This window comes from Melopsittacus undulatus, chromosome 9 (genome assembly GCF_012275295.1).
Source record: "Melopsittacus undulatus isolate bMelUnd1 chromosome 9, bMelUnd1.mat.Z, whole genome shotgun sequence".
NCBI classification, from domain to species: Eukaryota; Metazoa; Chordata; class Aves; order Psittaciformes; family Psittaculidae; genus Melopsittacus; species Melopsittacus undulatus.
In genome coordinates this window covers 3,521,674-3,538,715 of record NC_047535.1, presented here as the reverse complement: position 1 = coordinate 3,538,715, position 17,042 = coordinate 3,521,674, and the positions used below count along the sequence as shown (strand labels likewise).

Genomic DNA, 17,042 nt, shown 5'->3' with positions numbered 1-17,042 from the left:
TGGGTTTTTAATCAGGAGAGACAATATTTAAAGGGAGCCATGACTACTGGACTCTTGTTTTCACAACCAAGTTTATGTCACTCTCCAATAATGAAGTAACCAGAGATTTTATATGGTTATCTACTCATCAAACAGCCAAGAAGTCAACAACAGCGAGTGAGAACACACGAACGCCTATGTTGAATAACAGTGTGGAAAGCTGTGGTTTATTCAGCTGCATGACAGATCCAGCCCTTTATGATATGGTCTTCATTTAAAAAGAATTAGTTCTTTTGCCATGGGATCTGAAAGGCAGCAAGTATGAGCTTGTGCTGCAGGGGACAGAGAGCAACACATGAGAGGCTGACATGGCAGGAATAGGTAGTGGGGCTTTTACTCGCTCCAATATTTCATCTAAAAGCTTTTCTGCCCATGTGGTCCTAGGGAACTGTGACTGAGTTGGCCAAACCCCACTGACACCAACAACAGTCATAGAACCACACAATGGTTTGGGGGTTGCAAGGGACCTTAAAGATCATCTAGTTCCAAGCCACCTGAAACGGGCAGTACGGCTTGATTGAAGTTAGACCAAGGCCAACCCAACAGGAGCAGAAGCTCAGCACACTTAGAATAATTTTGCTGTCTTTTGTGTTGATCAGAGTCATGGTGATTCCCATTCCAGCCTTCCTTTTGGGGCCCTATGGGCCTTAACAGCACACAGTGTGTAGAGATGTATCACAAACCACTCATTGTAAACCATGCATAAGCAATTTCTATACTGGAAATCATTTCTCTCAGGCTGTCAATGAAGAAACACTGGCTACTTGCGATCACAGATGAGCTGTGACCCTAAAGCAAGAATAAAGTCATTTAAGGACCAAAGGTAACATCCCTATGAAAATGTATGCATTGAGCTGTTTCCTTGCCCTCCAATGTTTAATCCGCTTCTTGGACATGAAAAATGCTGTCTCCCTCACTTGCTTTAGTTTGGCTTCAGAAAACTGCAAGTGTTGTGGAAGGAGGACAGTAACTAGGAATGAAACAGTGATGGGCAGAGAAAGACTGCTCACTTTTCTGGTGAGCAGAGGCTGCTGTGTTCCATCTGTAGCTCCTTATATGCAAAAAGCACCCTGGTGCATTGCAGAAGTAACATGCTGAAGGGTAACAAGCTGTTTGCTTTCAGCACTGCCTGAAGTGGGTGAGAATGAGACCTCAGAAAATGTGACATGCATTTCCTCAGAAGATGAAAAAGGAATATAAATTGCAGGGTGGAAAAAAGACAAACCCCTGGGATAGCTGGGTGGGATTTCCCACCCACCAGGGAAGAGAGACAAAAGCTCAGTAAGAAGGGCTGACGGGTCTGTCACTCACTGTTAGCAACCTAAAGGGATGCTCTTGCATGCAATCCACAGTGCACTTTGCCAAAGCTCTTGTGGAACCAGTGAAGTCTCCAGTCAAGTACATTAATGACAGCAGATCAAACCTGAATGAAGAGATGCAACACAAGACACCCTTAAAGGAAACACAGGAGACACTGGAGCATATTTGCCAACTACGTGCAACCCAAGTAACCACAAATGTCCCCCACTCTACCCCAGCAGGAAGCCACCCACTGCTGAGCGCTGTGGGAAGCAGGGCAGCCTGGGAATGCACTGTAGGAGTCAGGAATGCTGGCTGCCTTCCCCACATGGGGAGATGAATTCTCCATTCCTGGAGGTGGGAACGAGGAGATGGCCAACATCAAAAGACAAAGAGGTGCGAAGTAAGTGTAATATATATAAATTCTACCAGCATCACTTCTTCTGAAGTCCCCAGACAAGCCAGTGGATACATGTTTTATGGCTCCCAGAGCAGCACAAGCCCTTTTCACAGAAAGAAGTATTTTTCAGCTTCTTTCTTGGTCTATGTTGCCAAGCACTGTGGGCTTGCAGGTTCAGTGCAAGAAGAAATCCACCCTATGTGACCCTCTTACACTGATTCACCAGGGTGGCAGGTGACTGTGGAGGACAGTAACAAACCTGTCTAGGAAAAAAGCAGCACAGGAAATGAATGATCCAAATCTATTAGTTGCAGTTATAATCTCTCAATGGATCAGCCTAAGAAGTTCAGCTGAAGGCGTTTGCTCTAAGGACACAGCCTTTACAGTCACTTCCGTCACTCAGGAGTGCTCCCCATCCTTATGGAAATGTTGTTTCCGGTAATGCTCCTCCCATGTACCAGCTCCCCAAACTCTTGGGATTTTTCATAATGGTGCAGCTGGGAAAATAATTTATAATCCCAGAACCATCTGGCCTTGGCTGTTCATAAATGGTTTTAAAAGCTCAGCATGCTATCTCACTTAGTCTCACTCATTTGATCAGCAGGGAGAGACTTGATATCAACAAGGCATATTTCAAATTATGGCTTGGTATCAAAGCAATTTTGAAATGATATGTTCAGACCAGTACTGAATGGGAATGCTTTGGGTAGTGGGTGTGCCTGGTTGCCTACAGACCTCAAGGCTAATGAAGCCAAGTTCGCTTTCAAACTGTCCAAGAATGCCACATAAAGGAAGCAAAAAGCAACTTGAAAAGAGATACTCTTGCTTTGGGTAACTTTGGCTTGAACATGTTCATGTGAAGACAGATTACAAGGAAACAAAAAAGTCGATTATCTTCCTCTGTAGAGGGTCTTCATCTGATAAGAGGTGCAGCACATGTCGTTTAACCAATGACAGCTTTCTGGAGACCACATAGGAGTTTTCCTCATGATTCTGTTCATTATATCGGAGGTGCTGCTGCAATGATGAGTTTGGCAAACCTGGTGTAAGGCTATTTCAGCAAACACCATCCAAATTTCAGGAAGAGCTGCAGATATGCACTGTAGTACTTAGGGTCTAACAAGATAACACAAATACGTTTTACTAAACAAGTAAGTTGGTTTTTTATCTCAAATGGAGAGAAGCCTCGGGATATCTGCATCAGTATTGAAAAGGTGTCAGATGAACTAATGGAGAAAGAGCAGAATGGAGCTGTGCTTTTCCTTTGAAGGAAAGATACTTTTCCTAAGTATAAAGACTCCCTAAGCTAAGAAGCAAACCCTTTCCTAGGGAGCACCACTTTATGCTGTCTAGTATTAATGTGTATAATTAAAATCGATATTTTCAATGTCACATCAGGAACCTGCCCCTTCATTAGCTGCCTCCAGAGTGATGCTGGTGAATAGCAGGAAGGGAGCCCAGCTGGCAGCAGGTGGAACACACAGGAAGGCTCTGGAAGGCACCTACCAGAGGGTGGACATCAGAAATTCTGGAAAGGTCAAACTGTCCCCTTTGTGGATAAGATCTGGCCCACAAAGTGAGTGTCTCAGGGGACTTTGGAGCAGAGAAATAAGATATAGTAAAAAAATCTCATTTTTAAGGCTTAACCCCCGAAGCTCATTAAAGCCCAACAGGAAGGAAACTTCTCAAGCAAGTGAGAACAAACCATTATGAGCAGATTTCTTTCACTTTAATTAGTTTTACCTAAAGAACAAAGGCAGAAAACTGAGAAAACCATGGATTATTCTTCTCTTTTTTGGAAACTGGGGTTCAAATACAGACACAGATGACAAAACTCCCTACTGGGTTGGATCCAGCAACGGAAAGAGGCCCAGCATCTGATGTAGGGATCAGTGAGAACAAAGAAGGCTGTTTCTTTTGTTTGTCTAGTAAACTCTTTTTGCTGAAGTTTACACCCCAGCACAACTCTTGGCGAAGAGGCAGCTAACCTTGTTCCGCTGCAGTGCAGCCTTCCATGGACATAATGGTAAAGAGAACCACATTTTTAGAGGTAACAGCATTTCCATTGGCATTGCTGCTGCTGCTGGGTTATTACCAAAGGCTTGTCCAAGTGACAGTCTGGGATTTATCACTTTCCTCAGCTCTGCAGTCATTTTCACCTGGAACCTGTTGAACTCAGCAGGCCAGGCACACAGCATGGGTTACAGGCTATTGGAACCCAACTGCTAGCAGAAAAGTAAATATTGCAGTGAGATTGCTGCTCTTGTATAAAAACAAATGGTTATTTGGTAAATGACACTTGCAAACCTAATATTTCCTGTGTTTGGTGTGTACTGCAGAGCTTGCACAATGGGGACTTGTACTGTCCCTGTGTTTTGGGTCATTGGTTGCACAAGGCTGTTGCCAGCAAAGCCAGTGAAGTATGAAACCAGAACGCCTGTAGCAGGAAGCACATGCAAGATCTGCCAAATCATTACAGCCCAGCTATTTAACATGGCCTTGGCTTACTCAGCAGAATAAGCCTTCAGAAAGAAAGACACAGCTGGCAAAGCCACGAAGCTATTGATGAAATGAAAATTGTGCTGTCTGGGAGTTCCTAAACGACTGTCGCTTGCCTGTTTGGTGCAGTTTTATTTTGTTAAGTAAAGCTGTACAAGATGCTCAAAAACAAAGAAATTAGAAGGATTGCAAGAGAATGTTGCCTCACTAGGGATTACATAGACATCCTTCACAAAGCCAGAGTCAAACCATAGAAGCCCTTGCCCAGAACCACACTAATGTCTGTCACAGGATTCCAGAAGGCAGTGGGAGGTGGACATTCCCACGCCCAGTTCCAATGTGGTTATATCCCAATACAGTAAATAAACTATCAGACAAGGAAGACACAAGGGTGGGAAAAGATACATATGATAGAAGGAAGGCTCCCCACCACCATGACAGGATTAGCAGGTTCAGCACCAGTAAATATCTTCCAGTTTTACATCAAACTAAAAAAACCAACCCAAACCAGGCCTATTATCCAGAGTCTGGCACATGACACTATTCAAACCTCTCTGTTTCTCCTTCCCCATCTTCTTTTTCTCTGAGTGATTTCTGTATGTGATTTTCTTCATGCAATTTTTCCCTATCCTAAGTCATTGCAAAACCAACTTGCCCAGATAAGGTTAAAACATATTTCTCGGTTCAAATTAACTTACCCAGGTATCATGGACTGTGTCACGTTGGGAAACACCTTCTGTTTAGTGGTGCTCCATCTTCCTCAGGTCAGACCACCCATGGTTGCATAAGGCTACACTGATTTTTTTAGTTGACATATGTTTAGCTCTGTATCTGTCTCTGATCTCTGCTTCCTTTTGACTAATTTAGAGCACAGTTTTCAGAATGCTATTATCAAGCTACTTAGGTACATAATAATTCTTTTTGGTCTAAACCAGACCTCTCAGTGTGTTAAGCAAGGGTGGAAGAAGCATGTGCTGGAACCTTAGGTTATACCTAGTCCTCTCTCAAAACCAGAATATGCTGTTTAATAGTTGCTTTGACCAGATCATACCATTCTGATGCACAAGCATGTATGATGAAATAGGCAGTGTTGCATTATGCCTTTTTGGAGTTGTACAGAAAAGGGCTGTGAAAATGTGCTTGCAATTATCTGTGGAAGAAGAATGAAACCTGGGAGGAGGGGAGAAAGAAAAGGGAGCCTGGGAACAGAGACATTCCACAACAGATTTACAACACAAATGGCAGAAAATAAAATTAGCAACTCCAGGGTGGGGTACAGACCCTTGCCAGCAGCTTTGGCCAGCCCCAGGGTATGTCTACATGGCAGCCAGTCCCTCCCAGTAATCCCGAGACTGCAATATACTGGCACAGCAACATACTCTTGTGAGATTTAGCTTGGAGAGTGCTGGCATGAGTAGAACGTAGCTGGGGTAGTAATCTGAATCAAGCTACCCAGCTACTCAGGAAGTCATGGTGCAGCAACACAGTGCTAGTACCTGAGCTTGCTAGAGTAAAACTTGCATGGGATTGCCTCTTGGCTCCAGTCACCCTTGGATCCAACTGACCTTGATTTTCAGCCCCCTACAAATGCAGACATGTGAGTTCCAACACATTGTCTTTTACAGCATGGTCAAAGCAGCCACACAGAGTTTTACTAAGGCACAGAGGGACCACAAGGCAGAATCAATACCCAGACTGTCAGCAGTGCGATTGGAGAGGCTTATCCAGTGACAAGAAAAATCCTGTCAGCCACAGGCTGCATCCCCAAGCCACCACATAAATGGATACTACCCTACAGGCCCACAAGATAGGCACCTCTTTGCAAGGTCTCTCTCTAGTAAAACATTAGTGCACTGGAGTGAAAAAGGTGCCTGTGGGCATGTGTTAAGCTGGAGTCTTTAACTACATGCTGAAATACTACCCTGTGCATAGAAGTTTAGTCTCATTTGCAGGACAGAGAAGCTGGAGTTAAACTTGAAGCTGTCCAGAGAACCCTTAAACTGAGACTTCGGTGCTCCTACGTGTTTGATTCTGCAGCTTTAGTAATGTTGGTTTTAATGCCTTTTGGGAGGTAAGAAGTGATACAGGGACAGACTGTTTCCTGCCAATTAATTGCTGTACTTTTGCAAGAGCAACGAAGAAAAACATTCCACAGAAATTCAGGTCAGGCAGAACCTGCCTGATAAATGTGGGACTCACTCGTGCCTCTGCTCTACCTCAAACAGCAGTTGCAAGGTCTGCCTTCTTTTCTGTAACTGATCCTGCTGTCAGCACCGTCACACTCAGGGATCCTACTGGTCGCTTTGCCCATGATTCTGAAAACAGCTCCTTACAAATGCTATGGTGAAAGCCTTGTGTTTGCCATCGTTACGATGCAGATGGTCAAAAGAGCAACACAGAACAGAAAGGAAGCTCAGATGGGATCCCCTTTGGAAAAATAGGGTTAATGTTTAAAATCAGGACAGAAACTACACTCAGCTGCACGCATCAGTGGAGCTGTGTGTTCAAGGCTGAACTGTGGGGAGCTGCTCTAAAAGAGGTAGGGAGACTTGTTGGGGTTTTTCTTTGAAAACAGCTTCTCAGTTCCCACATCCTGCACCTCAATGTTATAATCCCAGAGACCGTAATGAAAGAGTTTGTAGCAAAGGTCCCTCCATTTTCATATGCTCAGGTCCGTGTCCATTTACTATGGTGGTCCTCAGCTTCCATGTGAAACTTTGGATTTTTCAAATGCATTATTTGAGCAGATCCCTGTAAGCTGCAGGGCAGAGAAAAAGGGACTTTGGTTCAGTTTTTAGGAATTAACCTTGTATGCCCGCACTACACTGGCCTGGCTCTGCCAGTGTATGTTGTCACAGGACTCATTCTGCACCTTTTGGATCTGCTTAAGGCAGCCTTCAATATTTTTACATTCTGCCTCACAACTATTTGTATGACAAACTCTCTGCTGGGTGCTGCACTAGACTGGTTCAGGGAGGTAAGTTTATTCACAAGTCTATTAGCATAAGTATCAGGCCACAAAGGGAACATCCAGAGAGTGCTTTTCCCTTACCTGCAACACACCACAAAGGCCATACTTAATTATGCAGCAATTATTTATGTACTCTAAAGTAATTTTAGCCAAGCTACGTCTATCAAGATTTAACATCTAAAGCAAATGATTACACTGGACAGAAACCTGCTGGTTCTAAACCCTTCTCTTGTCTGATTCCAGCTCCAGAGCTATTTGGTTTGTGCACTGTAGGCTTTTAACCTTTGGACTCGTTTTTGTCCTCATCTGTTTCAGCTTCAAGTCTGAGGCCATGCGGTTTCATGATTGTTGGCAGCAGACTGCATCTTGCTTATTGTCAGTTGAATTTGATTCACTTTCTTCAGGGCATCTGACACGGGGTGGCTTCCAGCCATACCACCTCCAGCTATTCTCTCCCCATCCAGGCAGTGCCAGGTTCCGCTAGCTCATGAATGGGAATCTTCCCCTCCTCACCCAAGCCTGCCCCCATCCCACAACAGGAAAGCTGAGGCTGTTGAAAGAAACAGGAATGGCAACAAAGCTAGCATTGTTGTTCTGAAAAAACACTCACTGGCTGCAGCCCACCCGCTTCATTTAGGGGGTAACGGATATAAGGCTGAATCCCACGTTTTGTTTAAAACACTTATGTGCCTTTTTCTTTGGAGAATGACTTGAAAATGGTAACAATGTCACTGCTGTAGGCAAAAAGAGAAGCCAGGGAGGGGGAAATGGCACTATTTTCCTCAAAGTCACAGTTGTTCAGGGTGGTCTTTAGGGTATAAATCTCAGTCCAATTTCACACTGGTGCAGTTCATAGAGGAAGAGGGATGCACCATTCAAGACCCCACTGGCAACAGTAGGGCATTTTCAAGCTGTGATGGAGTGATGGAGTTGCCTTGCTAGTCTGAGTAAAGGTAAGAGTTAGAAGGAGGTCAGCATGTTCAGCTGTTTATAATATGAAGACCTTGGATTTACACATTTTAAGACCTCATGGACCACTGTGATCTCTGTGCCTTCCCTTTTGCACAAGTCAGAGCCCAGTACTGCACCAGTAACCCCTAGATATAAACCAACTAACTGTGGTTACATCAAAGTGCATTTAAATGACATCCACTATTGACCATGCTGAATGAAGAAATGAGGATTGCTGAGGGTCCTGTCTTGTATGGTAAGAAGTTTATGATTTGCATCCTCATCACATATTAAGTGTCCTCTATTCTGCCTGTTACCTTTTTGTAACAGCAAAATACTTCTCTTGGACTTCCTGTGGGAAAAGTGGCATCTAAATACAAGTGGATGCTCCCTTTGTGTCCATGGACCAAAATTATCACTCCAGATTTGAAGATACAAATACAAAAGATAAAAGTTATATCATTCACCCCCTCATCAAGCTACAACAACTCTATAGGTTAAACCTAAAGATGAACTTTTATAGGAGCTAGAAGCACCACCCTAATGGGCTTATTTCATGATGTCTCCATGTTTTCACAGTGCAGCTGCCCTCAATAGTGTTTCTTGCAGTGAGTCCAAATGACATTCGTGGCAGATTAGGAATCTGACACACCAATTCGTAATCCATTCACTTTTTCCAAAGCCTACATCACAAACTATCTGTGGATGCCAAGCTGGGCTTGTGATCTCCACAGACATTTGTTAGTCTTAGGGCAAGAAGTAATAAATCTCAGCTTTTCTGCACTCATCGGGAAATCAGCCTTCAATAATGCTCACAATTATGGGTCTCCAAAATGCATATTTTTGCCCATATGGATGTAAGTTTCGGTTAGATTTTTTACCTTTTAATTAAGAAACTTGTGTCTAGTTTTCCTTGGGTTTCATTTTTAAACCTGCAGCTCATGTCAACTTCATCTCTATCTCTGCAATGGGTTTCCTTACATTTCACTTAAAAAATACCAGTTTGCATGTGAAGTCTGCAAAGTCTTGCACAAGACAGGCTGAAACAGGAGTGCTCAGAGCATCCTGTTGTGCTTCAAAACCAGAAGAGTAAGGAGTGGGCTGACACCTGGAAAGATCAATGAAAAGATTTCTGCTGACTTTAAGGCCAGAAGGGCACCAGTATATTGTCTAGATGTTGAATTATAGTAACTAGGCCACTGGCGGAGGGCAGTATAGAGGGATGATTTCAATGCTCAGGTTGAGTGCTGAGTGAGAAATGGTATTTTTTCTCCCATTTCTGCTTATGAGGCAGCTCTGTTAGAAAATGCAGCCTCCTTTGTCATTTGCCCTCCTTCACCTGCAGTCTTCATTTAAGCACTCCAACTTTCCCCACAATGGGATCTATGACTTTCCTGAAGCAGAAGATTCTCTGCACTATAGCACATTCACTGTCTAAATTCTCCAGGGGACTGAACTCAAGCCACCCTCTGTCACCTCCTTGAGACATCTCATACCCACCTTGTGAAACAGTTTTTCAAGATGGAAGAAAGAAACCAGCAGAGAAAAGACACCATGGTCTTACCACCAAAACTGCACTAAGAAAATGGAGTTTGCTATTTTCTGCACAGATGGAGAGCTGTATCCAAGAGCATTCCATCCCCTATTTATGCTGTGGATTTCTTGCAAGACAGTATTAGAAGGAAACTTGACAACTCTCCTGAGAAACTTGGCAAACACCAGGCCAGGCCAGGCTCTCTCTTTTACGCAGCTGCATTTTCTGCAGCTCAAGTGTTTTTCCCCTCTTGCTGTTTGCCCATCCAAAGATGAGTGCTGAATTTCCCTTAACATTACCCATAGGTTAATTTGTTATTAAGTTTAGGCTCAGTTTAACATCTTGGCATGCAATTTAAATAAAACCAAAACCAAATGTCCTTCATTTCTACTGAAACCACCCTCAGGTTGGCTCAGATGCCTTTGGTGTCACTGAAGGGTGAACAGGAGATTCATTTTTGTCTTGTTATTTTTGGTAGTAACCTAAACATCCTCTGTGTAACTTTGAAACACATTGCCATGAAATAATTATTTGTCATGGAATGAGATTGGCCAGAATCTGAACACAATACATTAGCCCTGACTTCGCTGTCAAATACTTGTTACTGTAGGAAAGGAAGATACAACAGACACATCAAGTGTAGGCATCCAAAAGGGTGCAGCCAAAACTTAAGCACAAACTCTTACTAAAGGAACAATGGTGGGATTTCTCACCTTCCATCCACAGATACTAAAGGAAGGAGTACTAGAAAATCTAGCCCTTGCCCTGTATAAATTTGTTCCTGGTCTGATTCTACACCTTCCACAGGCTAACTGTGACACAATGCAACCAAACTGATGTCAATGGAAAGGGAAAAAAGCTCATAAGTATTATTACACTTAGCCTGGAAAGCAGTGCATGTGGATGCTGACCCCTGAGTTAACCCATTAACTGCACTAAGATGATGATGGAGAGGACTCTTTAAGTCAGTTTTGTTTTCTTTCATGCAGGGGATATTTACAGCTTGAAGAAATTGTCAAAGTCACCTGCAGAAAGTAACTGGTCATCTCATTCTGCAAATCTCTGCCTGGCTAGGAACTGTCATGCTCTTTGCTGGTTCAAAGTCAGTGTTCAAAGTGTGTTAGTTTTATGATTTCTTTCTGTTGATCAAAAAATACTGCTTAAGCGCATTTCCAACATGCTGACACTCACAATTTCATCCACAGTAGATTACTTCACATGCAAAGCTGAAACCATTACCAAAGTATTTAACTATTAAAACCCTTGACATGGACATCCAAACTTCAGAGGAAACTTAGCAAGTTCAAAAACGTTGATGTTGTATTTGTGGATCTATTCTACAGTGTAAACAAAAGCAGGATTTGTCTCTAGCTACCATAGATCATTAAGAATGAAGCCGTTTTGTGCTCAAAATCAAAACATAGAATGGAAAACAGGGAAAGATCAAATAGAAAGATTCATGTATGCTGAAATGAATATTTGCATAAGACTCCTAAAATTTAGCTATTTATCAATCTGCAAGATTCATGAAATAATAAACATGCCACACTCATAATTTCACTTGTAAGGCCTTAAAAAGAAGTATGCTACAGTGGCACAAGCAAAGAAAGAAATAGGAGGACAAGTTCTTACTTGTGCCCAAGTTCATGTGCAATTGTAAAAGCCAGATTGAGACCGTTGTCTTCAGCAAGAACGCACTTTCTCTTGGCACTGCAGACACCTCCTAGGTATGCAATTCCTGCAACAGAAACACAGAGGATGTTCCCATCAGAATGAGTGAAACAGCTCATTCACGCACATTCAGCGGTAATGATACAAAATGATACAAAATACAACCAACATAAAACATATTAGAGCAGTTTGTACACAAAATCATCTGAGTGTTTTTTCATCATCCTATTGAAAAATCAGTCTAGGATTTTGTCAGATAGGAAACAAGTGAAACACAAGAGTAAATAGATTTTGCTGTCTCAAAAATATATTTCACTGAATAAAACATTCATCTATTTCTTCACACCCCATACTATAGTGTTAGAAGATGGAGTGAAGTAGCCTCAACAAGCATTTAAATGGAGGAGTTCTGGTTTTCAGAATGAAGTTGAAGAAAGTTAACAACAAAAGCAGAGACTTTCTGAAGGATCTTACATTTCCCCTTATTTTCATACTTGGAGAAAGCAAGAGTGGCAGAGCTGGAAAAGCTGGAAAGCTCCTGGTGGTGAGTCACTGAGCCAATGGAGGTGGCAGGAGTCTCCTATGACTTAATGGAATTTCAGAATTGATCCCTTGGACAACTGCACAGTACTGTCTAAGCCTGTTTGTGTGGGCACCACAAGTGGTTGTAGGCTGAAGTCAAAAAGGAATCCAGAAGTTATGGCATGAAACTTCAGCTATGGAAAAGCAATAGTCCTCATTTGCCCTTCCTGCATCCAGACAACAAAGTGCAGTTGTACTTGGAAATGTTGCGATGGCATCACAGGCCACACACACGACAATTTCCTGATGCGATTTGGTTTCATCTGCCACCTAGAAACCACAGTTAAGCCTTTGGGAGTCATGCACAAAGGTTAAAAGACAGAGATTAAGGATGGCTCTATTTGTATAAGCTCTCCATAGTTACATGAGCACCTCTCTTACACTTTAAGGGTGCCTATAAAACAAGATTTCCAGACAGCACACAATACCCTAAGATCGAGTTCATCCTTCTGGTAACTTTCATAAAGTGAGGCCAAGGTGATGCTTGCTGTCACCTGCAGATAGGAGGGGGCAATATTCCCATGACTGGGAGATGTGGTGTAGCGGAAGTCTAGAGTTCTGTCAAGATGTTGAAAGAGGTTAAATATCAATTAAAATTTCAAATACATGACTTCAAATAGTGATTCTTCTGAAGTCTTTCTTCAGTGGTTCTAATCCCCACTGAAACTCACTGGCAATAACACTGCTCTGTGCCAAAAGCCTCATTTTTCAAAGGTGGAAAACTAATGATTGAGATTTTGTACAACCGTCAGTGGCTGAAAAAGAAGTGACTGTGGCTCACGCACAGTCACCTTATATTTATTAGTTATTTTCAATGCTTAGTGTGGATCCTGTGTGGCCATTATAATATTTGCAGTGACCAATTTAAAAATATAGACATCTAAAATCAGTTTATTATTACAATTACCAAAGACTCCTGTGGGGCCCAGGGATCAGACAACAGAGGAACAGAAATGGCCTGGGCAGGGAAACTCAGAATCCTAAAGGGCAGAAAGCAGAAAGCCTTGCAGTGCATGAAATGAGCTCCTGAAGAAGTCTAGCTCATGCACTGCTGAGTGCTTATTAATCAGAGTCATTCTGGAGCAGCCAGCCAGTTATAACAATGGTTAGAACAGTTTAAGCCTGAAAAAGCTCACCTCAAAAATGGGTTTGAAAAAATATATATATTTTCTATTAAAATATTTCTTTAAGACTATGATTTTCTTTTGGACCAATAATTTTACCATTACTTTTTTCATTAGAACATAAATAGCAAATGTGCTCTTGATCTGCAAACATAATGCAGTTCTTTGGTAAAACTATCTGAACCATTAAGATAAATACAACTTTTTGTAATCCAATACAATGATTCATATACTTTATATTCAGATACACCTTTAACTGACAGTGATTGTAGTTCAGTGCCTGGGTAGCTGCATTAATATGATTAATTTTGTTGTGGGGATGAATGGAAACTGCTGTTTGCATCTTAAAATTCCAGATTTTTATCTGAGCCTTTCAAGTCTGCAGAACTGGAATAGAATCTTCAGGAACTCAGACAGGTTTGGGAAAACCCTGGCATGATGTGGGTCTGCCAGGCTGGGAATAATGTAAGAGGAACTTCTCTCATTTGGTAATTTTGCTTCTGGCCCTGTCTGGGCGACAGGTGTGTGAAAATGAAAAATGAGGAAGAAAGTTGAACTTTTTGAAAGCTTTTTAGATTGTTTGGTTTTCAAACATCCCACACTTCCTTGCATGAGCAATTACACAGACAGGGTCTTTCTTTAGGGTAAAACAAGTCCTTATCTTTCCAGATACACTACCTGCTGCCAGCAATTCCCACAAATAGACTTTGAATATCAAAAAAGATGAAGCAGGTGCATCAGCGGCAGAGGGACAGGAAAGCCAATTACTATTTTTACTATTATCAAGGGTGAGGGTTTTTCCCTTTCTCTCTTGACAAATTGTGTAGTTACGGCCCATAACTTCTGTGCTTGGACACCCAGAGCTCTCTGCACTTCCACAGCAAACCTCAGCCCACAGGCAACTGTGGAAACTCCCATTTATCCAAAAAGTTGTCATACATAAACAGTTCGCAGCTGCTGGCCTCAGCTAATGAGCCCTCCACAGCAATATCTCTAAGGGGAATGATTACATTCATCCTACCAGCTCAGTTAGGCATTTGGATATTACATACTTGCCACTGTGATAGCCAAAGCTGGAAAAAGACAAACTCTGGTGCGTGGGTTTACATTTTATCCTATTCAAAACACCCAGGGCTTCCTTCTGATGGCTGTGGAATATTCACTCAGCAAGTGGTTTGTCCAGGTACTCCAGCTTTCAACTCTCTAATGTCTTGTTTTCATTGCACTCCTAATACTTTAATCTCTTCTTTTGCCAACCACCTCTGGATACAGAACTTTTACTTGATTAAAACTTGGCTAGCTTTCCTCTTCTCAGTGTATTCGCTGTTGGGAAGGGAGCCAGACTTGAAGTCCTGAAGTCTGCTTGGCACAGATGGAGACTCACTGCAGATCCACATGCACAGAGCAAACCTCCCATTCCCCACCATTACTAGTTTGGTGTTGAGCTGATGTTTTTCTCATCCTCCCATGATTTTCAATTTGTACAGCTCACACATTGCCATCAATTACACTCTTGTAGCCTCTCTTTACATCCTACATAAGTGAAATCAGGAAACCCTAGGAGTGATTCATGCTCTGCCTTTCCATTCGATGGCAATGATATGTTTGACAGAGATGCCCTGCCTGTATTTACACATCAAGTCAGTCACCAAGGGAATCTTTCAGTGCCTATGATCTGTAAAGAGGAAAAATACTTTTCCTTTCTAGAAAGCTTACATATAAAAGGTTCCAATTTTTTAAAGAAAAAAAAACATTAAAAAGAAGTACCCACTAAACTGCCTCCAAGATAGGTAATAACACAATCCCTGTTCTACAGCTGAATAAACAGAGGTCCCAAGAAGTCAGCAGTATCCAGATGAAAAGAACACTATTCATGGAAGGGCCCTCTCCAGCATGTTTAGTATGGAGGGGCTAAGGTTGTTACCATCACCGTCCTACTGAGCCTCCAGTTTCAAGTCTGGTTTACAGAGATCATCCAGAAGAAGCTAATAGGGTGAGCTGTTCCTTTATTTTATGAGAAGGTGGTAATTCAAAGCCAGACATGCAATTTTAGTGGCACAGATTAATTTGGCTTAGTGCTGGATAGTCATCTAGATGCCAATTTCTGTTAATCTTGCAGTAACATCATGGTTTCCATTAGAGTTTAATATTTGCGTATGGAAGCAGTTTTCCTTAGCAATAATTTTTATTGTTGCCGTATTTATTGAAAACCACGCTGGAAACAATACACTCATTCTGAATCAACAAGTACAGGAATTACAGTACAAGCATCCAGTGCACGAGACACAGCTACAGGCAGGTATGAAAACAAGTTAATGACCTGGCCAAGTGTTGTATCCAGTACAAGTCACAGTATTTTGAACTCATGTATTTATATAGGAAGAGCTTCTGATGCCACAGACCCGCTGATGGAACAGGCTCCCAGGCACTGCAAGAAGTCAGCCACAGCCTACATCAAATAGGCCTCCCCATAAGTAAGCCTTTACCATTGAAGGGAATGTGAAATATGAAATAAGCTCAATCTCTATGTACCCAAGAATTCTACACTGACAACAGGGACAGTGTTTTCCCTCTGTTTGTACTTAATCAATGCAGAGAATATTAACCTCTCTCATTCTCTTCATGCCATGCAAGAGACAAAAATGAGTCCAGGGAAGTAATCAGTCCACAATTCACTTGGCCTTGTTGAGTGGCAACACATCCACTCCCTGCTGAGGGCTTAAATTCCCTGCAGGGTGGGAGGTGGTTGAAACCATATCAAGGAAACAAAGCAACAGAGGACTGGTCCAAATACAACTCTGTGCAGGACTGGGTAGGCACTAGCTCACAGGGGAAAAATAGAAGTCAAAGTCCTCAAAAGGAGTGTATAGAATTTAAGCTGGAATACCATCCAGGCAGGTATGCTGTGTACATGACTCTCCTTATTTTACCTGGTGGAGAAAAGGAGTGGAAGTACTAATTACTTTGAGCATTGCTAAGCCCATGCCATTTCTGCAGGCAAAAGATGATCTGTATTCCTGGGAATCCCAAGAAACCTCTAGCTAAGGGAACATGAGGTTCACTCCTCCAACTTTACAGCACATATTTGTTTTCACTGAGAAACTAGCAAGTGCTACACCAACTTTACAGCCAAGCAAGCTAAGAACATTCAAATAACTGGTGAGATCACACAAGCAGCCACCTGACTTCCTGTACCCAGCCAACTTGTTGCAAAAGCACCCATCAACACAATCCCCTTCTGACTTCGGAGAATCTACCTTATCCCACATTTCAACATAACCTCTATAAAACACTGTTCCTTGCCTCCAAACAGCAGGACCTGCAGAGATGCAGTATGCTTTCCCAGAACTCAGTGTGCTCTGTGGCTGGACACCTCCCCTGTGGGACTGACTGCTGTCCCGTAGTGCTCCATAAAATCTCTTCCTCCCTGTAAGTCCAAAAGCACTGCCACTTCCAGTATACACAACTGCTGTCAGAATCCCAAAAGCCCAGCAAGAAAAATAAATAGCTGAAACACAAAGAGTACTTTCTGAGCCTCTTGATTTTCATTACACACACCCCCAAAGCCTAACAAATAAAAATCTCTCCCTGGTATTCACAATACTGTGATGTTTCTAGAGCTGATAATGTAACACTTCTCAGAACACAAGGTCCCAATATCATAAAGGAAGGACTCACACAATACCTTTCATAGGGGATACTTTTGTGAGTGCTGGGAATACTTGATACTTGGTACTGAAAACTTGCTGTGGTGCCCAACAGTTCAGCAACTGGCCCTGGATAACATTTCTCAAGAGCAAGACTCTCACTGTGAGAGCCAGATTCAACCATGTGCCTCACTCTGTGTTCAATGACTGTGATTCATGGCAGATACAGCCAGATCTTGGCTATGGCACCGCTGAAGCTCAACAGAAATCAGTTGACTCTTGCAGCCCACACTGTACTCTATGCAGGAATGTGTTGCCCCCATTT

At 42.4% G+C, this 17,042-nt stretch overlaps 1 protein-coding gene across 2 annotated transcripts in view; it reads right to left on the bottom strand.

Moving 5' to 3' along the window:
* The window catches only part of ADAMTS17 (ADAM metallopeptidase with thrombospondin type 1 motif 17), a 172,125-nt gene that overhangs the window by 95,850 nt on the left and 59,233 nt on the right, over nucleotides 1-17,042 (bottom strand). For both annotated transcript variants that reach the window (XM_034066234.1, XM_034066235.1), the window contains exon 8: nucleotides 11,326-11,431. In XM_034066234.1, coding sequence (XP_033922125.1) covers nucleotides 11,326-11,431 — 106 coding nt within the window. The remainder of the gene's footprint in view (nucleotides 1-11,325; nucleotides 11,432-17,042) is intronic.